Source organism: Perca flavescens, chromosome 12 (genome assembly GCF_004354835.1).
Source record: "Perca flavescens isolate YP-PL-M2 chromosome 12, PFLA_1.0, whole genome shotgun sequence".
NCBI lineage: Eukaryota > Metazoa > Chordata > Actinopteri > Perciformes > Percidae > Perca > Perca flavescens.
In genome coordinates this window covers 19,310,876-19,334,568 of record NC_041342.1, presented here as the reverse complement: position 1 = coordinate 19,334,568, position 23,693 = coordinate 19,310,876, and the positions used below count along the sequence as shown (strand labels likewise).

The 23,693-nt window shown below is 39.0% G+C and overlaps 1 protein-coding gene across 1 annotated transcript; it reads left to right on the top strand.

Moving 5' to 3' along the window:
* The first annotated feature begins 309 nt into the window (after positions 1-309).
* mfsd14a2 (major facilitator superfamily domain containing 14A2) lies at positions 310-22,685 on the top strand. Its single transcript, XM_028592862.1, has 12 exons — positions 310-572; positions 9,393-9,488; positions 11,634-11,696; positions 13,507-13,634; positions 13,865-13,979; positions 14,163-14,381; positions 14,753-14,866; positions 15,911-15,982; positions 16,638-16,750; positions 18,863-18,960; positions 19,661-19,818; positions 19,905-22,685. The coding sequence occupies exons 1-12, from the start codon at positions 489-491 to the stop codon at positions 20,115-20,117; spliced, it is 1,473 nt and encodes a 490-aa protein (XP_028448663.1). The 5' UTR covers positions 310-488; the 3' UTR covers positions 20,118-22,685.
* The last annotated feature ends 1,008 nt before the right edge of the window (positions 22,686-23,693 follow it).

Below are 23,693 nucleotides of genomic sequence, written 5' to 3'. Positions count from 1 at the left end.
GAGATTGAAGGACTTCTAACCCTCCATTTGCTTTAAAGGAAGATTATTAATGTTTATGCTATTACTGAATTGTTTTATTGGGTTCGTGGAAGTAGCTGAACATCTTGTACACTTTCTTCATAAACACAGCCACTCACCAATGGATTTCCCTCTTTGTACACCGAACCCGCGGTGTGATGTTCACAAATCACCATTTGAGGATCAATAGCACCAACATTTTTCTAAACCAATCAGTCGCACGGATGGCCTTCCTCTTTTATCAGGCAGCCAATCGGTGAGTGGTGTTGCACTTGAAGGGCGGGTCAACATTTAGTTCAGGAAGACGGGTTGAAGTGAGGTGGGGACGAGAAATCATCAGTTAGCTCATTGCTAGCTGCCTGGAGCCGACTGACGAGGTGTTATGAGCTTTAGCCGAAATCGGTAGATTATTTTAGTTTTGATAGGTGCAACGATGACCCTCTGACACCAAGAATGGACATAAGTTAACAATGACGGGGGAGAAAAAGAAGAAAAAGCGGCTGAACCGCAGCATTCTTCTTGCAAAGAAAATTATAATAAAAGATGGAGGAAGTGTGAGTTAAATATTTATTTATCTTCGTTAAGTCCGCTTGTCACGGAGCTAAACTGGCTCTCAGCCGCTGAAGTTAGTTAGCAGCCTTGTTTATTGTAGGAAAACAGCACTCGTAGCGGCTTTTGTCTACGGCTTTCTGTCTTTGATGGTTTACCCCAGCGGATAATGTTCACCGTTAGCTGGGTCCGCCTAGCTAACTGGCTAACGCAGCTAGCATCGGCTAATGTTGGCGGCCTACGTTTGCTAGTCGTTTACACGTCAGCTCAGATAACTCTAGCTAGCTGGCTAATGTCAACGTTAGCTGTGCTACTATTTATCGTCCCACAGTTAGCTAGTTAACCTAAATATTAAATTATCTAACTTTAAAAAGTAATGTTTTACGTTATCTCACGTTTGTTCAAATCTTGTAGAAAGTACGCGTGATAGTGCATCACTGTGAGGCACAAACTGGGGCTAGCTCACTAGCATGTGTGTGTTAAACTGGGGTTGTTTATATTCTGTTACAACAAACGGAAAATTAAGTAATAGCTTTAAGCTACTTTTTGTACTAACGTTACCTAGCTAATTGTTTAAGAGACAAGGTAAGGTAACAAAATACACTAACGTTAGCTATATACTTTCATATTCACCTAACGTTACCTCAGATGCAGTATATAAGCAAACTTGTTATATTAATAATTCTTTCTCTAATTTATTCCAGCGCCATTTGTACTTTTACATTACCCTATTGTACTACTGTTTACAATCCTTATATAGCTATTTGTTTACATGTGTATGTGCTTTGAGAGCAACAATAAGCAAGAGTCAAATTACTTGCATGTGTTCACACTTACTTGGCTATTAAAGCTAATTTTGATTCTGATTGCCAGGCAGACATGGATATCCATCGTCGATAATGTGGTTTAAAAATGGGCAAAGGCAAGACTTGTAAACTTAACAGGGTTTGGATGTTTAAGTCAACATTTCAGGGGAAGCAAAAATATTGACTGCCACTGCTAAAACAGCTGTGTAACGTAACAAAGCTTATAACTATATGGTGGCTGTCCAAAATATGGTGTTTATGATTGGTTAAATATCAGCGTGTTGTTTCTGACACATGTATACTCCTTTCTCTGGGGCATTGACGCCTGTAGTCCAGATATGATTAAACCACCACATGATGTGATAAGATTCACCCTTAATCATCCATCTAACTATCATATCAGGGATCCTAGTTATTTGGATCATTTAGATGGTGGAAGAGATACTGTAGTTGTACCAAATTAGGCTGTTGGCAAAGATTGAGTATGGTAGGATTGTTATAAATACAGGGAGGCTTCAGTGCTTGTTATGTAATCAGTGGACAGCTATGCCAAACATGCTGGGTATCCATATGAAGACACTCAGATTTGTAATTCTAATGAAACTATTGTTTTCCCTCAGTAATGGTCCTAAAACAGCCTTGTGTCTGTACATTTTTCACCTGACATGATGTTGCTCTCTTCCAATGAGGTCCTTAGTTTAGATCATTGTTTTGCCTTCCTGTATTACTGCAGCTACTAGGTCTGACCACTCGGCCATTAAGATTTCACTTTCAACGTCCAGCCCTTGATCCAGTCTAAGCATCTAATAGGCGTAGACGCTTACTAGTCAATAGCAAAATGTGGTCTCTTAAGGTCTAGCTAGTCGTCATTTCAGTGTAAAGGAAGTTGCAACATCCATATAATGAGACAGTTACAGATTGTTCCTCATTGCTTTTCAGCTAAGCAGGTGGGGTGATCATAGATTTAGCATGCAACAAAAAGGTTGGGAGTTTCCTCTGACTTGCACCCCAATTTGTCATACTCAGACCGGTAGACTGGTTTTCTGTGATGTTTTTCACCCTTTCCATGTGGGGAAATGACAAACCACATGAGTGAGTAAACTAGCAGCTAGTGTTTTTTTTCTTCTTTTTTTTAAATTGGCCCTGGCCTACTTTATAGTCACCACAATTATCACACAGCGCTATGTTTCCTGCCAAAGATCCTGCTCAGAATCCACGCTCACTCATCACACTTTCTCTCCACCTTATAGACTTGTATACAGGGTTTTCCCTAGATTTGTGGAAGACTTAAGTGCATATATTTGCCAGGGGGTTTAGGTGTCCTACCTCAAGAAAATTTTACATTTTTCAATTAAAAACAATTATTTTAGACTATCTATCCATCTATCTATCTGCAAGGTTGTGCGGTGGGAGTGTCATGTTATGTGGAGTTGCGTTTCTCTCAAAGTTCAGTCAGTCTCAAACTTTTCACCGCGCAGGTTTTTTTTTCTTTTATGTATGTGTGTGTGTATATATATGTGTGTGTATATATATTTATTTATTAGAGGTGTTGAAATTAATCAAATCGATGCATCGAATCGTGGACATGAACAGTGCTGCATCAATAATCGGCAGGCTCATAATTGATTATTTCTGTTTACAATTTAATGTATGCCTAACAACATTTCTGTTTACATATTCTGTTATGTTTTGCACATTCAGGAAGTGCCATGTGCTCAGTGCTGTAGTTTTATGCATCCAATTTATTTAGTATTAGAGAACTGCAGAATGTTTGGTTTTTGAAGCTTGAAAAGCTATGAATTAAATATCCTACTTTTTTTTTTTTTTTTTTTATCGCATGCCGCCATTTATTTTTACTTCACATAATGCCTAACAGGCTACTATTTTGACCCTTTGCCGCACCTTTACTTATCATCAAGCTGTCATACTTCCTCATAACACATCTTCCTGCTGCAGGCATGATGGAGAAATGCAGCAGCAACACAATTCTGAATGGCGCTTTTTATTTTCCAAAACTCCCGGACGGCTCGTAGACAAGTCGAAAGCCATATGCACATTGTGTAAAGACTAATTAAAATATCACTGAAGCACGTCAAGCTTGAGCTACCACCTACGAGCTAAGCATAGTCCAGTTAACGTGACTCAGGTTGATGCTAGTGGGCTCAGGCAAAGCACTGTTTTGGAGAGTGCTACTCGCCGACCTGTTGTTGAAATCAAAGTGCGAACGCTGTCTCATCTAGAGGTTGACCGATATGGGTTTTCTCTGGCCGATGCCGATCTTTAGAAATCAAGGTCAGCCGATGGCCGATAAATGCTAAAAAACCAATCTACACTTGTATACTTCAATTAAAAATGTATAATTTTAAAAACATACTGTATTGTATAAATAATATATGAAAAATATATTAAATAAACGAAACAGGTAAGAAGAAAATAAACTTTGTCAAATAAACTTGTAAATGAAAAAATAAAGTTTAGTGCACTTAGCAGCATTTATTAAACTTCTGAGAATACAAATCTGCACATCTTCACAGAAAGTGACATGTTATTATTAATCTCAACACTTTCCTCCTAACTCCTGTTGAATCAAATCAGACTAGGGTTATCTAAAGTAAATTCTTGTTCGTTAGATCATTGTTCATTTGTTGAAGTGTTGTATCTGTGTTTTGGGGATCCTACTGTTGCATGTCCTGTTGCACTCATTAGGATCAAAAGTGAGTTTTTAAATATTTAAATTTAATAAAATTAAGGGTTTTATTCATGCTCGAGTCCATAGATGCAGTTAATGGATACAGGCACGGAGAACTGAAGGCTCTGTTAGCAACGATTAGCTCCGTTAGCGGTTAGCTCCGTTAGCGGTTAGCTCCAGTTAGCTCCGTTATAGGAGTGCATGAGACTGCCACGCACAGGGGTAACAACCAGGCTTTGATAAATGGCATTCGGGGAGCTTCCACAGCGGTGTGGCTGCGGTGTTTTGTACGGTTTTATTAGTACAGTTAATCCCAAGGCAAGAGCACCAGCAATATGCTAGCTACTACTGACGGTAGCGTCGGAACCTGAAGTGACTGTGCGAGACACACAGCGCAAGAATTCACGAGGGGAGGGGCTGGAGGCAGGTGGTCTGAGTGCGCTGTAAAAAATGTCGCCTATTCATGTTTTTAACACTAGGCTGCCCACAGATGCGCCTGCCTATTAATCGGCTTGATATACTGGGATATTGGCCGATGCCGATTATATAAAAAAAAAATGCCAAAAATCGGCCGATTAATCGGTCGACCTCTAGTCTCATCAACCGGTGATCACTGGACGTCAGTCGACTAAAACTCATTCAGTTGTATCGATTAATTGATTTAATCGACAGATCTGTAAATCTGAGTTTCTCAGCAAAGAGTCATGCAAAAGCACCACTTTAATTCTTGTGTTTACCAGAGATGTGCTCGTACGTTTCTTGGAAATAAGTCATTCAGCATGAAAAAAGCATAGAACATGACTAATCGACGAAAGAAATCTAAGTTGACTAAGACCAAAACGACCCATTAGTCAACTAATTGACTAAAAGGGAGCAGCCCTAGTAAAGTGTGACTGTATTTCACTGTAGAGGATTCCAACACCGGGATGTAACTGTCTGCTCTGCAGCGCAGCAGCTGCCGTTGTTGGAATTGAACAATACAGACAGTGTGTTCACTTAAAACAGGTAGCTTCGTTGTGCATTCACAGTAATTGTAAAATACCCTTTTCCCATATGGTGGTTGTTTTTGTCGTTCAACAGAAATTTACTGGTGAAATAAGTTATTGTTATAGTTATTACATTATTATTATTAAATCTTTAATTTTCACCATGGCCTTAACAATAAACAAGTTCCTGACTGTTATTTAGTACCCTTCTTTTTTTTGTTTACAGTAAATAAATAATAAATGAATACAAATCTTAAAGTCAGGTTCATAAAGTAACTTTCTTTGCATTCATTTGATTCCCAATCAAGGTAGACTGGTAAGAATTGCTTTCTATTGTTAATATGTACTTAAAAACTGTTCTGAAATGCAAAATAATACAATTTTAATCATGTGATAAAACATGCGATTAATCGCGATTAACTATAGAAATTCAGCGATTTTAAAAATTATACAAACAAATAGGGCTGCCACTAGGGCTGGGCGATATGGTTGAAAACTATCACAATATAAGTTTTTCATATCGGTCGATATCGATTAATTATTGATATTTTTTATGACCTATTTAAAATAAGGACCAGGAGAAAAATATATTCAATTTAAACATTTTTATTTTAAACTTAACCCTGCTCTGATTATAATCCCCTCGGTTATAAAAGCAGAAATGTCAACACAACCATGGAAAACACTCAAATAATTAAAATGTAAACGGGTCTAAAATCACAATGAACACTTAACAATTATCTCTTAACATTAAGGTGCAAAATTAAAGAATAAGTAAGAAATGCTTAATAAAGTGTCATAAAATAGTGCAAAGTGTTGGCTAAATATAAGAAACCTGAGAAGAACTATTTTCTGCAGGTTTAGTGCTAGGTTGGTAACCTGGCTTCTGGACAGTGCTCAGCATGTCTGCCTTCGTTATTTCTTTGTAGCGTTTAGTAAGGCGCTGATGCAGAGTACCTCTCCATGGCGGTCTGCTGCTTGTGCCGTGTAGCAGTTGCAGATGTTGTTGGACGTTGATGGCAAATACGGCTGTGCTCCAAAGTGTGAGCGCGGCTAAAGTGGTAAAACAAGTTTATGGTAGTACCAGTGTTGGTCTGACTACGGTCAGACTTATAAAATCCCCAAAACTGCCATACTGACTTTTCCTGTTTTATCAACGATTTCCTCGCTCGCTGCGGCACTCCCTTTCCACTCCACGCCGGTTCTCTTATTGAAGAACACGAAACAGCGATGTGGCGCAACCAAACATGATACTGTTGCATGATTGGCTGTTAGAGTGTCACTAGCACTCAGGCCGATTATCGGCCGTGGGACAGTCTGGCGAGGTCAGTGACTCAAATCTGTTCGATGTGTCGTGTGCCGTCGTCCGTCTGGGGGGCTGTCAGCGTTCATTTTGGCCAACCTGACATGTTCGGTCGGCAGCAGGGCCGTCGGGACTCACCCGGAAATGACGAGCGGAATGAGATGACTAGTCTCTCAAAATCTGATGACAATCTTTTAAACTGACCTTTTGTTGAGCTGAAATGAAGACAGATTCAGCAACTGCATGGCCTGTTTCTCGCTTAAAATGTTTCCAGAAACATGTTTCAGTGAACTATTTTAGTACAATATGAGATCGTATTCTGAACGGCCGCCATGACAGTCCAGGTCTGAATTTCCGGAGAAAACAAACCCATGTGACGCGTTCGTCCAATCAGCTGCCGGTTTTCATTTCTTGGGCGACATTACAGATAAGCGCCACCTGCTGTTATAGAGATGTATTACATCTCGTCTCCTCTCGTCTTTTTGGTCTGTTATGTGGCAGTTTTTTGAACCTCGGGGATGCGACTGATCATATCGACGGGGTTTTCTGTCAACGGTCGGCCGTCGGCTATATGTGTCTACACCATTAGTCGACTAAGATTTCTTTAGTCGATTAGTCATTTTTTATGCTTATTCATGCTTAATTACTTATTTCCAAGAAACTTCTGAGCACATTTATGGTAAACGCAAGATTTAAAGTGGTGCTTTTGCAGGATTAATTGTGGAGAAACTCAGTTTTACAGATGGTTAATTAACTACATTTATATTGTGCTGTTCTAGTCTTAACCACCTCTCAAAGCGCACAGCTCTGTCAATTAAATCAACTAATCGATTAGTCGACAAAATCTTATAAGTGTTAGTCGACTAAGAATTTCTTTAGTCGAGGACAGCCCTACAAACAAACCTGGGTTGTTTGCATTTCTTTAAACCAATCCCAATCGTCTTGGGAGGGTCTAAGCTGCGGACACAGCGATGGTGCCTTTTTGGAAAATGGTCTCGGAAGGGGACCTGTTTTGGTGAAAGATTTGCACCCGCTAAATAATATGCCACATACAATATTAAATTAAGTTTACTGTTCACATAATACAGTAATGTGAGCTATTTAGATTAGCCAGACACATGGTTAAATGCAATTTGCAATTACCAGTGTATTGCCGTACGTGTGGACTTCGTCCACAGCAATCCCACCAATCGGTCCAGAAAGATTGTAAATGCCATAAACATTCTTTTTTTAAACCTTTACAATCATTCCCCTGAAAGAACCTCTTGCCGGCTCCACACACTGTATTTCCCCAGTGGTCTCTCTCTGCTGTCCCGTCTCTTCATTGAGCAGCTGCCCGGCAAACATTGGCTCGTTTGAGGCCACTCCTTCTTCGGAGGCAGGCAAAAACCACCCCAAAATCGCCCTGCTCTCCTCGGTCGTCTTTTCCAGTTTATTTTTGGGATCCTGAAGAAGGTCACCAGCACCCCTCTGTCCATGTAAACATGCAATAATGCACGTATAGCCCCATCGGTGTCAGCGAAACAGCCCACGCTGACATTCACTGCAGCAAAATGATTCTGTTTCTGTTGGTATCGGAAGGCAATTTCAGTAAAGGCGCTACCAGTCGGTGTTTGCTCTTGTCAGCTCGGGTTCTGCAGGCCCCCTGCTGCTGGCCATATTCTCCCTGCTGCAGCCTCTCTGGCTGAATACGAATACGGCTGAATTTTTGAGTCCGTCATAACACTTAAATGTACACTGTAAAACCATTCTTACACATAACATCCTCTCGCTAATGGAAATGCAGCTAGTTTGCAAGACAAGGGAAGAAAGCGAAGATTGTTGTAAACGGCATTTCATCCCCAGCTACAAATGCTGAAGTAGCTTGTAGTTCTTCCGGACTTAGACTCTAGAGCAGATTTTGCAGCTGCGGTTAAGTCCTTTTCCTTGCTTCAGTGTTTGAATTGACATGTACTCAGAGGAAGGCCATGTAGCTAATATTACAGATGTCATGTAAACAGATTAACTTTGTTGCATTAATGTCATAATTAAAGTAAGTATGACTGGATTAATAAAGCCAAAGTGATTGCATGCTTTTAAAATATGCATGTATTCAGCTTAGTCATTTTGTTCGTGGAAATTCGATTTTGATACTGTGCAGACTCATGTTGCAGAATAGAGAAATTACAAAAATGCAATTGTGAAAAAATAAAACCGCTTAAAGGTGCTCTAAGTGAGGTGTTTTTTAGGCTACAACATTTGTCACATACAGCAAACATCTCCTCACTGTCTGCTAGCTGCCTGTCCCATGAACACACTGTAATAAAACGCGGTCTCTGAAGACAGCCCAGGCTCCACAAACAGCAACAAAAGCAAACTGCGCCAACCTGCCCCACGAACCATAACAGTGTTCCAGCCAATAACAGACAAGAAGGAGTTGGTTGAGTAATGAATATGCATTGTGGAAGTAGCCTACGTGCTAACGCTGCTGCAGTGATGGCTCAACCAGCTCCTTCTTGTCTGTTATTGGCTGGAACACTGTTTGTTATGGTTCCGGGGGCAGGTTGGCGCAGTTTGCTTTTGTTGCCGTTTGTGGAGCCTGGGCTGTCTTCAGAGACCGCGTTTTATTAAAGTGTGTTCATGGGAAAGGCATTTTTGTAGCCTAAAAAACGCGTCCCATCACTTAGATCACCTTTTAATTTTTTGCAGCGGACATACTGCTTTATGCTCTGTTCTCTGTAAGGTCATCAGTTTAGAAAACAATACTAACTTCATTATGTTCCTATTTCGTAATTGTCTGCAGGATGCGGCCCTTTTTTAAATTCCTTATTGAAAAAGTTCCCCTTAATATTTTAATGTACAGTAATCACATTATTTGTAGTAAATTTACTGATTGTCTGGATGATTGTGTCCTGGGAGCAGATTACAAAAGATCCCACAGGAGCAGGTTTAATCTGGTAATGTGTTACCATTTACAGGTACTTTGATACATGTAAAAATGTTTGTTGCTTCTTAGCTAATCACCTTTCTGTTTGTATGTGTCTCTCTCTGTCTCCATCTAGCCTCAGGGAATCGGTGAGCCAAGTGTTTACCATGCTGTGGTGGTCATCTTCCTGGAGTTTTTTGCATGGGGTCTTCTTACCACCCCGATGCTTTCGGTAAGGCTGGACACACGCGCACTCTCACATAGATGCACGGTTATGTAAACTGACATAACAGTTAGTAATATATTCATACGCCTACACCTTGCCTCTCTGGTAACCTAGCCAAAGAGTGGCATTTCCCATTGACTGGAATCGCACAAGGCCCATCAGTGTCTATGAATGATTGAATCCCTAATTAAATGAGCGAGGCCCTGTATGACGCACTTTTGTTTTCTATGCATGTGTGTTGGCAGATGTTTTGTCAAGCGCTAATGGACTGAGAAATATGAAAAGGGCATCAATCTGTTGTATTGTCCGAGCACCAGTTCTTTGTTGAAAAGGCTTATCAGGGGGTTGCTGGTTTGTGTTGTCAGGCCACAGCATAGATTCCGGCCAGGCAAACCACTCCACACATTCGCTTCAGAGTGGTGTGGTTTAACCGTTTACATATTTGCGACAGGCAACTCGAACAGCATTATTTAGAGGATTGTCTTTCAAAAAGTGTAACCTGTGTTTTTTTGAAAAAATGATTGCACCAGAAGATCACCGGCCAATATTTAAAAACCACAGATGATCGTCTCGTCAAAAACCGATCTAGTTTGAAAGCAAAGTGCCAAGATGAGTCAGTGATGACATGCTTTAATTGATTGATCAATTTTGGTTTTCAGTTTTCTTTCACACACCTTTTCCTCTACCAATGTAAATTACTTTGGGCAGAAACTGGTATCTCAAACAACTGATGAGCAAACATCTGTGCCCCACATGATGTGAACCAGACAGGCTTATGCAATACATGCTTTTCAGCGGTCTATTATTTGAAGAGGTGGTTGTATGTGCAACTATTAAGCATTAATCACTGGGGGAGGGTTGTAAAGCATTAATTGTTGCCCCCAAGATCACTGGGCAGAGGCAGGATTTGCATTTTGGACTAATCAGGGGTTGCCTAAAGATGAGAGGTACTGCTTCATTAGTATCTAGCAACAGTAGTCGTCACTAAGCATTCACAGTCTGTGTGTTGGGTAACTTATTACCAGAGGAAGAGCGGAGATTATTAGCCATGCCTCAAGCTTTCCCTCTGTTCCCCTAAACAATAATCAGATCCTGTTATTCAGTCTCAGTCAAGCATCTACGTGTCCTAAATTAAACCAGGGCTCCATGTTACCAAACCAGTGTCAGTGACACTTGTGCTCCATACTTGCTGCACACTGAAGTTATGGACTTTGAACTGAACATACCATGGATTTTAACTATCTGAACACCCCCTTTCCTCTCTGCACTCTCACAAAGATACAGTATTGCTAGAACACAGCGTCTAGCTATATTTATCCTGAAATACCTAACTGTGGTTCTTTACATTTGTGGAACAGCGGTGGTAAACAAAGCATGGTCAAAAATGAAGAAAAAAAGTTCTCCCTATCGTGTCAATAATAAAAGCTTAAAAAAATCTATGTAAACCTATCACAATTTGCAGTAGGGCTGTACAATTTATCGCAATTTTATCAAAATCGCAATATGGACTAGTGCAATATCAAAATTGCAGGGAGATCAATATTTGTAAAAGGCTAAATATGTGTCAAAACAATTAAGAATTTAGTATTGTGGTGCTACAGAGACGTCCCGGCCTACAAATCGTATCCTACAGACTAAAAGTTTTTATTTGGTACAGATCCACCCAAAAATCGCACCATAATCATTTTAAATGTTTTTGATTTTAATATTTTCAATGAAAATGAGAATCATGCAAAAACTTGCAATATCAGTCAGAATAATTGCAATTAGATATTTTCCTATAGTTTGGGGTGCCCCGGACCACTATGGAAATAAGTTATTTCAACTTTCAAAGTTTTTATCCTCTGTAATTCTTAAATTTTATGTGTAACACTTTGTTTTATATGCTGTTTATGGTTAGTTTTTTCTGTTTTCCATGTTTTACAAATTTGTCTCATCCATAGTTTTCTTCCATAGGCCTCAATGATTTATTTTTTTTATTTCGACCTTCCATCATTTGGTACGTTTTTTGTCCAGTGGTGTCACACTTGTTTACCTAGTTGTAGTTTAACTCTGAAAATTACATAAACCACTGTTAGTCATTGTTTGTAATGTGATGCAGTATATGTTCATAACGTGGTTTCATGTGGTGTTATCTGTTTTGTTTTTCAGGTATTACATCAGACATTCCCCCAACACACATTCCTGATGAATGGGCTTATCCATGGTGTCAAGGTAAGACGTCAGTATACACAAACACAACATTCTGGCTCCCATGAGGGACGGTATCTCATAGCAAGAAATATCTTTGGGTTGTTTAAAATGCAATGACTTAAAATGAATGGAAAGTGGAAACGTTTTTGTGGATTAACTCATTAAAATATTACATTTATTTTTAAAAGCCATACATTAAGACATGCCAGGAGCATGTGCTTTTTACTACAGCGGCTGTTAACTAACATTCTTCTTCTTTAGCAAGTGTGTCTTGCTTTTGTTTGCCCTTTTAAAATTTGCTGAGCGTAAGTGCTCTTGTTCAACGACGCCCTGCTTGACACAAGTTGGGCTACATGTTAACACCTGCAAGCTGTCCAAAAAACCCTAGCAGGTTCCCCCGATGGCCACGGAATAGTTCATAGAAGCACGTTGAGGGCGGGGTGCCTCAAGTGCACCTTGCTGGTGTTTATTCAGGGAAAGGAAAGTGTGTCTAAAGTAGATCTGTAACCATTCCAAATTTTGCTGTACAATTAATTGTCTCAAAAATGATTGCGATTAACAATACATATGTCTTTTTTCAGTCAAACTTAAAAATATTTAATAATTTATTACTTTTCAAACATTAAAGTTTTCAATGAGTCCCAGGATGCATCTTTTGTTATATATCAGTTATGTGACCCAGATACGAAAGTACACAGCCTATGAAGTAAACCATGCCTTTTTATTATCCATAAACATTGTATTTTTTGCTTAAATGAACATAAAATTGACAATAGAACATTTATCCCTATCAGTAAAAAAAACAACAAAAAAAACAGAGCGTGATCAATTTCTCTAGCTTGAGACAGCTACAGCCCAGGATGTTTTGGAGTTGCAATGGCAACAAGTGACAGCTGCCGCTAGCATAGCTTAAGCTCCACAGTCCAACCAAAAATTATTTCTATAGTTACAATTTGGCATATCAACAACTACCATCAAGAGTCATATCCCTAAGAGCACAAATCCCCAGGGACCTACGGTAGCATGATGTTAATTAATCACGGCCATTTCTGCTACAGCATCGTTTTTGTTTAACAAAGCACAATAGACAGACGAATTACATTACTAAAACAAATATAAAGCTGCTTCGGTGGATTTTTAACGTACAAAAGCCGACTTGACTTGCAGATGGGGCATTCTCTGAGAGGGATCCTTGGATCACAGGATAGCCACTGTTAGGTGACGCTACAGGGTGCACGCAGGTATTGGAAACCTGTTTGATGGATCCAAACAAAAGTGTGACCCATCTCCTAAAACAAAATGTGATTACGGAAAGAAAAATTGCAGTTGGACAATTATTTAATGATTGTTACAGGCCTAGTCTAAAGATAGTTGGAGAGTACATGCTTGTAATTATTTTAGATTTTCTACTCTTGTCGTGGCTGTCATGATGTTAAGAACATTGATATTGTCTGAGCAAGAAACGTTTACTCTGCAAACAAGCTAAATTGAGTGGACAAAACCTATTAGTGACCACCAAAAAAGCACTTATCATGACAATCTGTTGTCTATATGTCAACCTAATGGATTGTTTTTGTTTTGTCAAGAACAAAAGAAAGATAAGATTGCTTTATCCATCATGGCAAAAACAGCTTTAACAATCATAAATAACTTTTAGTCTTTTATTAGCAAGACGAGACCATTTTAAAGATCGTCTGTTTTCTGGCCTTCACCATTGGACAGTCATTGTAAATCTATAACTCTTTTATAACTTTACAAAAGTTATCCATTTACATTTGCCTCCCTTTCTGTGCCATGTCCTCCCCTATCTTTCACTCTCCATCCTCTCTAGGGCCTCTTATCATTCCTGAGTGCTCCGCTGATTGGAGCGTTGTCAGACGTATGGGGACGCAAATCCTTCTTGCTGCTTACCGTCTTCTTCACCTGCGCACCTATTCCACTGATGAAGATCAGCCCATGGTGAGTTCCAAACGCGGACAACTCTACACATTTATTTGGTCTTCTATCAATGTAGAAGGTGAAGTCTTGTCCTGTGCTGGTCTGAAACCCCATATAATATAATGCAATCTTATAGAACAACAGAATAAACTACAGCTCCAAAATGACCAATAAACACCATTGTAAACTTCAGGTAGGATTTACAATGTAAACGTTTGTCTGTGCTGACAAGCCTAACTCTTCTCTTTCAGGTGGTACTTTGCAGTCATCTCCATGTCGGGCGTCTTTGCCGTCACCTTCTCTGTGATCTTTGCCTATGTGGCAGATATCACACAGGAGCATGAGAGGAGCACAGCATACGGTTTGGTGAGGAGATGGTTGACCAAAACTGAGTCCTGTTAAACTTGAACAGAATAATTTATGGAATCCAAGGAAGCAATTATTAGTGAAGAATCATTCCTGTATTGGTTTTATCACTTTTCAAAACTGTATGAAAGATCAATCACTTCCTCTTTGCTTACCCTCAGCTCTGCTTCTCCCTCCCTCCAGGTATCTGCTACCTTTGCGGCCAGCCTGGTTACCAGCCCAGCCATCGGAGCCTACCTGTCTGTGGTCTACGGCGACACCTTGGTGGTAATCCTGGCCACAGCCATTGCCCTGCTCGACATCTGCTTCATCCTGGTGGCTGTACCGGAGTCGCTGCCAGAGAAGATGAGGCCAGCATCATGGGGAGCACCCATCTCCTGGGAGCAAGCAGACCCCTTCGCTGTGAGTATCAACATAACACTCTTTGTTGATCATTTTGCCAGGCTTCCAGCCCCAGCACTCTGCTAGTGGGGGAAGGGCAGTACATGGTCTGCACGTGAACTGCAGGGTCTCCAGCAACACCGAGCAGCCTGTGGACACCTGTTTGTAACTAATGCCGGGAAAAAAACACGTAAAAACGCATATATCGGCCGGCTGATGAAATCGGTGTATCACTATTCAATATTGATTTGTAGGCGCAAGATTCGATTCAAAAACTATTCTCGATTTTAAAAATAAATAAAAACGATTCGCAGTATGTATGTACACACACACATTTCAAATTGTGTAGCTATGCAACAAGTTAAAATTGTTCTAAATGTTCTCTTGGGCAGTCTCTGCGTAAGGTGGGCCAGGACTCCACGGTGCTCCTCATCTGTATCACAGTGTTCCTCTCCTACCTCCCCGAGGCCGGCCAGTACTCCAGCTTCTTTCTCTATCTCAGACAGGTAACTCTCTGCTCTCCCTGCTTACACATTTCCAGAAAGACCACAAAAATAACTGTATAATACACACAAAGAAGTTTAGATTAAGTGACTGCCATGGCCGTTGTTTACTAGGAGCTTTAGACAGATTAATCCCCTCTTTTAAGTAGGAATGGCATATTTTCTGTATCTCCATTTTATTACTGCAAGCCCTTTGTCCAGTCCAAAATGGCAGCGACTCAGCTGTGTGGCTGCCCGCAGATGTTGTATTGACAACCCAAAAGGAGTGTCGCCTCTTATTATTTTAACCTCTTTGGAATAACTGGGGGGGAAATTTGCCCAACAACCACTTTTGCCTACATCGCTTTAAGATGGGGTCAGCAGGTTTGCTGAACAGACGGTTTTAGCGTGTGAAGAAGTAGAACAAATTCATTAGGTTTCTCAGCAAAATTCTACAGCAGGAAAAACACGTCCGAAATGGACTGTTTGAGTCAATATCCAATGGTACAGTAGCATCTGGAAGCAGCTTGCAGCTTCAAGTTGAACTGACAAGCTGTGACCTCTTTTTGTTAAACTGCTTGAAGTGGGGATTGTTTAGTTTGTGTAAACAGTGTCAGATGAACCAGTTGGCACAGTCTCCGCTGCTACCATCTTGTAAAAAAAAAAAAGCAAAGTAGTTCTGGAGCATTGGGCTAACATTATTCTACATGCCCTTCTGTCCCCTTTATGCTCAAGTTGTTTTTCCGTATATGTCTCTCCACATTCATTGTCATAATTTATACACACCTCGCACCAGCTGCCCTACTCCTGAGGCTGCCTGTATTGAAGAGATATAAGGCTGCATATTTGACCTAAATACAAGGGGTGGAAAAAGAGGAGCACTTTTTTGTTGTTCCAAGATGCAGTAGTAAACAGCACGTGTTTACAAAAGGCCACTAAAAAACCCCTTCTTTCATTGTGTTTGGTGGAGAATGGGTGAAGGTTTTGTGTTTTTGAGATGTGTTTGTCTGACTGTGCTTGTCCTGTCATGTCCTAACTTGTGTTATCTGAATGCTTCCTAACCTTCAGGTCATAAGCTTCTCATCAGCGACAGTGGCTGCCTTTATTGCTGTTGTGGGGATCCTCTCAATACTAGCCCAGGTACTGAAAAAATACACTATTGTGGTAGAATAACATTGCTGTGTTTGAAGTTTTAGTATTGTTATTCTTAATAATTAATTTGTTTTGTCTATATCATGGCAAAAAATAGTAAAACATTTCACCTAGAGCCCAAGTTCACAGCTTGAAGGCAAGTCCAATTTTATTTGTATATCACAAATTTGCATCACAGCGCTTTACAATCTGTACAGCATACCCTCTGTCCTTGGAGCCAAATCCACAAGAAAAAACTCCACACAAAAACTTAAATGGGGTAAAAAAAAAAAAAAAGGAAGAAACCTCAGGAAGAGCTACAGAGGACAGACAGACATGTTAAATATGTGTAGACAGAGTAGACAGAAATAACAATGTTCTTCAAATTGCTTTTTTTTTTTTTTTTTTTTTAAAGTTGACTATCGGAAGACAAAGAAAATCAGTAAATCTTAACATTTAATGGGATGGAACTAGTGAAACAATAGATTTATTTTAAATATTGTTGCAGATATTTTTTCTGTCCAATTAATCAAGTAATTGTTTTAGCTCTATATATAACAGACCAGATTTCAAGAGTGATTTGAAAATGATTTAAACTATTTGCTACAATACCTAATGCCTCCTCAGAGTGGTATTGTCTGACCTGTGTGCTGTGTTTCTGCAGACTGTGGTGTTGGGGATCCTGATGCGTTCCATAGGGAATAAGAACACAATCCTGCTCGGCCTCGGCTTCCAGATCCTCCAGCTGGCGTGGTACGGCTTCGGCTCTCAGCCCTGGTCAGTAACCTCTAGCATGCACACCTTTCCACCACGTTCATTCAAAGGGACCCCACACACTAAGAACCAGCAATACATTAAGAAAAGTGCTTTTTGAATCCACAGCTCTATCTGTATTCCTTGTATCCATGGAGCTCAGGTTCAAGTGGGGACAAGCTTCACAATAGGTGCCGGAGTCTCTTGGCACCTCACAATTCGATTCTGATTCAGAGGCCAACGATTCGATTCTAAACCGATGCAACATTTTTTTTTGTGTACATTTCCATGCGTGATTTAAAAAAAAAAAAAAAAAAAAAAAAAAAAAAACATACATATATACATACACACACACTTCAATTTATTTTCCTTTTGGCCATTTTTGTGTTTTGTTTTTTGTTTTTTTTCTGCACTCTCGCCTAAACTCTTTGTCATTATCCCATCCTCTTTAAGTCACTTGGATTTGATCTAAGAATCGATTATTTTTCCCACCCCACTTCACAATAGATAGTAGTGATACAGAGACAAGTAGTCACTTGAGTAAATATATTTAAGAAAAGAAGGAAGTTTGTCTAAGTGCAAAACCGCAGTCGTAGTTATATACTACGACTGCGGTTTTGCACTTAGACAAACTTTTTTTTTATATATATATATATATATATATATATATATATATATATATATATATATATATATATATATATATATATATATATATATATATATATATATATATATATATATATATATATATATATATATATATAAATTAAATAACATAACTTGTGCATGGCAAGATAAAGACTATTTCTATTTTTCTGAATTTAAACTTTCAAGTCAAAAGAATTACAAAATACTTGATGTGAAAGTCAAATCTACTTTAAACGGGTCGTTTTGCGTTCAGTGTTACTCAAATAATATTCCAAGAACCTGAAGCATGGTCAGATAACAACCAGAATCTATAATCAGAAAAAATTTAATCTAAATGATGAACACTGCAAAGATACAGGCCCTATTGTCTTTTCTGATCTATTTTCTTTTTCATTATAGTTTCTAGTCATTGTCCACTGTTGTTGTGATGCCCTGACAAACCACCAGAGGGGAGCATAGCCTCAATCAATAGTACTGTCATCAGCCAGATGGTGACACTGTAATCTGATAACTGAGACTCTTTAAAAGCATCAATAACTTGTAATTTGAAAGATCTTGTTTGACTAATGTAAAATGATTTTCTTAACATATGCACAGGCATGTTACTGTCTTGGAAGTTAAAGTTTGAGATTCAGTGTCTTCTTTTTTTTTTTTTTTTTAAGCAAATAGCAGTGGTACAGTAATTATTGTTTTTGTGATTTTACTAAACAACCACCACCCATACACACAGATCACACTATCATATTCGCTTCTCTTGAAGTGAGATCATAACAACTGCGTCAGTTTCTCTTGTTTCGGCCTGGAGGTGAAGGCAGTGACCCATAATATCTATTGATTCTGAAAGAAAACCTTCACAACATGTCTCCTTGTTGTTTCTCTCAGCTTTGGTCAATACCCAGGAAATTAAGTTAAATAAAGGTCGAGTTGTTCCATGTTCACACAAAAAGTAAATGGCATCTATTACTCTAGTGTCTCTACCTCGGGGATTACCACACAAATTACCAGAACTCTAAAGCCATCAATTTATGATGGAAAACCTACAAATCATTGCCATGGATTTAGTTTTTCATAAATTGAATAGGAAGAATAACTATCTAATATTAGCTTTGACATTGGGTATTTTGGAGGCTTAGTCACTGGCTTTTTTTTCTTCTTTTTTTGTTGTTTTGTTATAGAAGCAAATTTATTCAGATAAGGGTTTTATTTTATTTTTTTAGCCATAAGGTTTTACGTTGCAAACAAACTCCACACACTTTCTATCATGCAAAGATGAACGGCAACGTTTCGGTTTGCAACTTTTGACCTACTTGTTCCCTCTCCTACGCACCTGTCTCATGAAATAGATGTGCAAAGTATTTTCTTGTTCTGAGCCATGAGGTTCTAACCAGAGTAGGTGTAACCAGCTTTGAACCTCTGAAGGAAATGTTTTAATCTCTATTCAACCTTTCAAAAATTAAGTTTTGTTTGTATCCTTGTTGGTTGTAGGATGATGTGGGCTGCTGGAGCTGTTGCAGCCATGTCCAGCATCACTTTCCCTGCCATCAGCGCCATTGTGTCCCGTAATGCAGACCCCGACCAACAAGGTAAGGTTCTCAACTGTTAACATCTATCACCTTTTTACTATTTAATCAAAATTAGCATGTGTATGTATGTGTAAATAAATAAATATATATATATATATATATATATATATATATATATATATATATTTATATATTATTTTTTACCAAAACAGCTATACATGGACTGCCCAAATTAATACGGTCTAAAATTGGCTAAATTTATTTATTTCAATTATTAAATAGCTAATCACAGTATAAGTGAGCACAAGTGAGAATTTGTTTAATGCCACATTAAGGTCCTTTTTTACAGTTTTCTATCCTAGGTGAAAGTGTATTTAAATAAAAAATTAAAGTTTAGTACATCGCTTTTTCCATTTGTTGACCATAGATGGCATCTGTGCTTAAGCATTGCACTCTAATATGAGGAGGGGTAAATGGAAGTACACCTCATCTGTAAATTGTTATCAACTCATAGCTTAAGTGGTCCCACTTTATCAAAGTGGATATCCAGTTGACAAGTATCTGTTTACATGGTCTTTCCTGCTATATAACTGTCTGAAAATGGTTGTCTTGCTGCTAGCTGACAGATAATCGACACAATGTCGCATATTTTTATTTATTTGACAAATAACCATAATTATCATTCTAATTAGTCGCTGGAATGTAGCATTTATTAGAGACTTTCCTGACAGTGTTATGTTTTATATCTACCTGCATGTAGGTGTTGTCCAGGGGATGATTACTGGAATCCGAGGCCTCTGTAACGGTTTGGGCCCTGCTCTTTACGGTTTTGTCTTCTACTTGTTCCACGTGGAGCTTACTGACACAGACGGCTCTGAGAAAGGTGCCAAACCGAACATGGCCAACCCCACTGATGAGGTAGTTACACAATACTCTTACACAATACAAATAATAAGTTCCACCTATGGTAGCTGTACTTAAATAAAACGTTTGTCTCTCTTCAGAGTGCCATCATTCCCGGTCCTCCCTTCCTGTTTGGTGCATGCTCAGTGCTGCTGTCCCTGCTCGTGGCCCTGTTTATCCCCGAGCACACAGGGCCCGGCATGAGGCCCGGCGCCTATAAGAAGCACAGCAACGGGGCACAGAGTCACTCCCACAGCCCTCAAGGCAGCGGGGCCGAGGGCAAGGAGCCGCTGTTGGAGGACAGCAGTGTATAACCACAGCTAAGGGGGCCAGACAGCGCTCCAACCCCACGCCCATGCACACATGGACAGATGTACACACATTTTACCACATGGACACACACTCACCTCAGGCACACATCAGACTCAAGTGCCATGAAGAGGTGTTTGTGTCCACAGCACAAAAGTGGGCACTCCCTCCTTAGCAGCAGTTTTCTTTTTTTTTTCTTTTTTTCAAAGCAGGGTATTGTGAGGACTCTCTAAAGACTCTGTATCAAGAGAGACTGTTGAGTTTTTTGGGGGGGGGCTGCAGTGGAAAGGTGTGTGTGTGTGTGTGTGTGAGAGACTTAGCTAAGCTGGACTCTAATCCTTTGTTTCTATAAAGCAGTAATGGAGTGGAGCATATAACAGCTTGCCCCCCCCTCTTAGTGCAAAACCGAACCAAAGTGATTTGGTTTAGAGTGTGAGTGGCGTAGATCTCAAATGTTGCTAAATCCTTGTGTGCTTCATATTCCTCTGTAGCCAGTGAAGTGACAACTTTGTCTGTTTGTCCAACAACAGTAAGTTGAGCACTTGTCTAATGGTCTTTCACAAGCTAACTTCTGTTCTGATGCTTGTCGTTGCGAAGACAGCTCTGTTAAAGCATCCGAGAAGGGAACACCGTTCTTCCTCTGAATGCACAGCAGCAACTGTCCACCTGTGAGAGGAGTCTCTGCAAACCAGTGTGGGCAGAGGCACAGCCTAATCTAGGTCAGAATGGGTCAGCCAGTTCGGATATAAAAAGCTTCGTAACACCACACTTTGTTTAAACATCACACTTCTTACGGAGAGAAGTGTGCGAGAGAGACCACTTTATTAGCTAAAACAGTTTTTCAATGTTTACTTGCCATTCTCTTCTAGATTAGTAGTACAGTTTGGGTTGTATATTTTTCTCTGTTCTAACTGAAGGCTAGTTGTGCTTCAAGTTTTTATTCAAGAAACAAATGTTGCCTCGAAGTGACTTAATATATGTATATATAAATATATATATATATTAATTACGTAACCTGTATGAAGACCGAGGTCTGAGAAGGCTCTGTAATCTTGCGCTTTCGCTCCCATCGGAGCTGTTACACACTTTTTATTCCTTTTTGTTTTCATGCCTCTTCTGTTACTTTGTTTCCTGACATTTATCACCTTCAGGGTTAAAGCTTACAGAACCATGGTTTTATTTTAAAAGCCTCCTGGACTATTTGGAGCTAGAGCGTTGCTATCAGCATGTCAGTGTTGGCACTGACTGTTAATACAGAGTCTTTGAATTGATATCATCAGGTTAAACAGAATATCACTCATGCTGCTGCAGTAGATAATTCAAAAGTTATTTCTAAAGTTGTAATATGAACAATGAAACTGTTTCAACAAATTTTCAAAATTTAAGCTTCCATACAAACGGTTATTAACATGCACTGCACATTCCTCAGATGGTAAAAAAAATTGTAGATGGTAGAACCGATGTAGAGCACCTCAAGGCACTGGCTTCTAACTCACATTTAACAGCCTTCAGATTCTCCACCGAAGGGAGCGATGAGGTCATTGTCGGACCAGTTCCTGTCATGCCAACCTGCGCCACCTATTACAAAAGGTTGTTGCAACAGTAGTTCAGAAATAAATATTAATCAACCCCTACAGGCAAGGAAGGTAACCGCTGCTCCAATTTCAGAAGATGTTAAAGCTGCAGATTTTTCTGTTTTTAAAAAGCTGATGTTGGAGTGGTTTTAAGGTTTTACATTTACCACAAACACCTGTTAACTATGATAAAGTAAAAAAAATATAGCGTCAAATGTCACTCAAAGTGCAAGATTAAAGGTATTAATTCATATAAACATGAAAATAGCAGTGCTCTCAGCCTAATTAGCCAATGCCAAAGGCCAAAATATAGAAAATAAATACCCATTAGATAAAATCAACACACAACTACATGAAATAATAAAACGACTTAAAAGCACCATTTTAAACAGCATACAAACAAACTGGGATTAGGACCGTTTTAGTCCTTCCTTTAACCCTCCGATGGATATTAGAAATCTAAAAAGTAACCAGGAGGTAGATGGTGCACCTCAGCGTTATCTGTGCAGGTCTAAATTGCTGCCGTTGCCTTTCTTGCCAGTAGGTGGCGCAGGTTGAACATGAATTGCAGGACTGAAACCGCTTGTGCTGCAGCTCCAGAATTGGATATTGGTCAACGCCTGGTTTTGGTGCTTCACATCAGTGACACTGTGTTCCCTTTGTTCACATAGCAACCGGTAAAATATCCTAATTGTCATTTTCAAAAATGAATTTGTAAATGCCTCAAGTGCATTTCAATAGCCAAACAACCCAATACGGATTAGTAGCTTACATTGTTTCATGCTGTTTAACATCTGTCTGAAGAGAAATGTCGTCATATATATATATATATATATATTTTGTGCCAAATTATTTTTTTTTTTTTTTTTTTGGTTTGCTTTTTCATACTGTGTGTGTGTGTGTGTGTGTGTGTGTGTGTATGTGTGCTTGCACACTCGAGTGATTTCGATATTTTCCTTGTTTTCTCTTGTCTTAATTTCTTTTGGCTGAAGATTTATGTTTTAAGCTTTTTTATATATATATATATATATATTATATATATTAATATATATATTTTATATATATATATATATATATATATATATATATATATATATATATAGCTTTTTAAAACTTCAGTTATTTTTAGGAATCTTTTCAACATTGTGGCTAGATGGTACTTATCAAATGTCCATCTGTCTGTTTTTGGTTCAGTCTTCACTTAATAAGCATTTTCACCGTGGTTAGTTACATTTGCTATTTGTCTCAGATTTATCAGTAGATAATAACAAAAGTCACCGAATGTTCAAAGTACATGCGGACTACACTAGACCCTCAACATTTTGACTTAACCTGTCACAGTTTTTTTTTTTTTTTATTATTATTTCAGAGGGGGTGTTACTAGACAGGAGGCCATTGGTGTTGATTTAATCTCTGAATATTATACTCCTTTTTATTTCTCTTTTTTTTGGACCAACACATTGGTAAACCCATAAATTAAAATCCTACTTAAATTGGTAAGATTCTGCACCAGCCCCATGTGCACTCGTACAGCTTCCAAGCAGACGACTGTAGATGTACAAAAATCACCTGTACGTACAGAATATGTATATATTTATTGCTCAAGGAGATGGCCACCTCTTGGTCTATTTGGTTGTATGGTGCAGTTATATATTTCTCAAGACTTACCTGCTAGCCACTCCTGTTTTTAGTTTGATGTGGTTTGTGGCCTGAACCCCCTCTCTGTGTGCCTAAAATTAGCCAAGAAATGAGTGGCAACATAAGTAAATGGAGGTTATTATGTAAATATGGGAAACTAATGACAAACTATTTATTAAAGGTTTATTGTACAATTAAATGTTTGTTGTCTCTGTGGATTTTGGGGTGTGTATACTCTAGTTTTCTTTCATCTTCATTCCAAAGCTTATTGAGTGATCTGGGTGTGCCTCTGCAAGTAACCAAATAATTCTTATGCGTTATTTTTTTAAACGGGGATCCTAAATCCCATTAGATCCCATTACAAACATT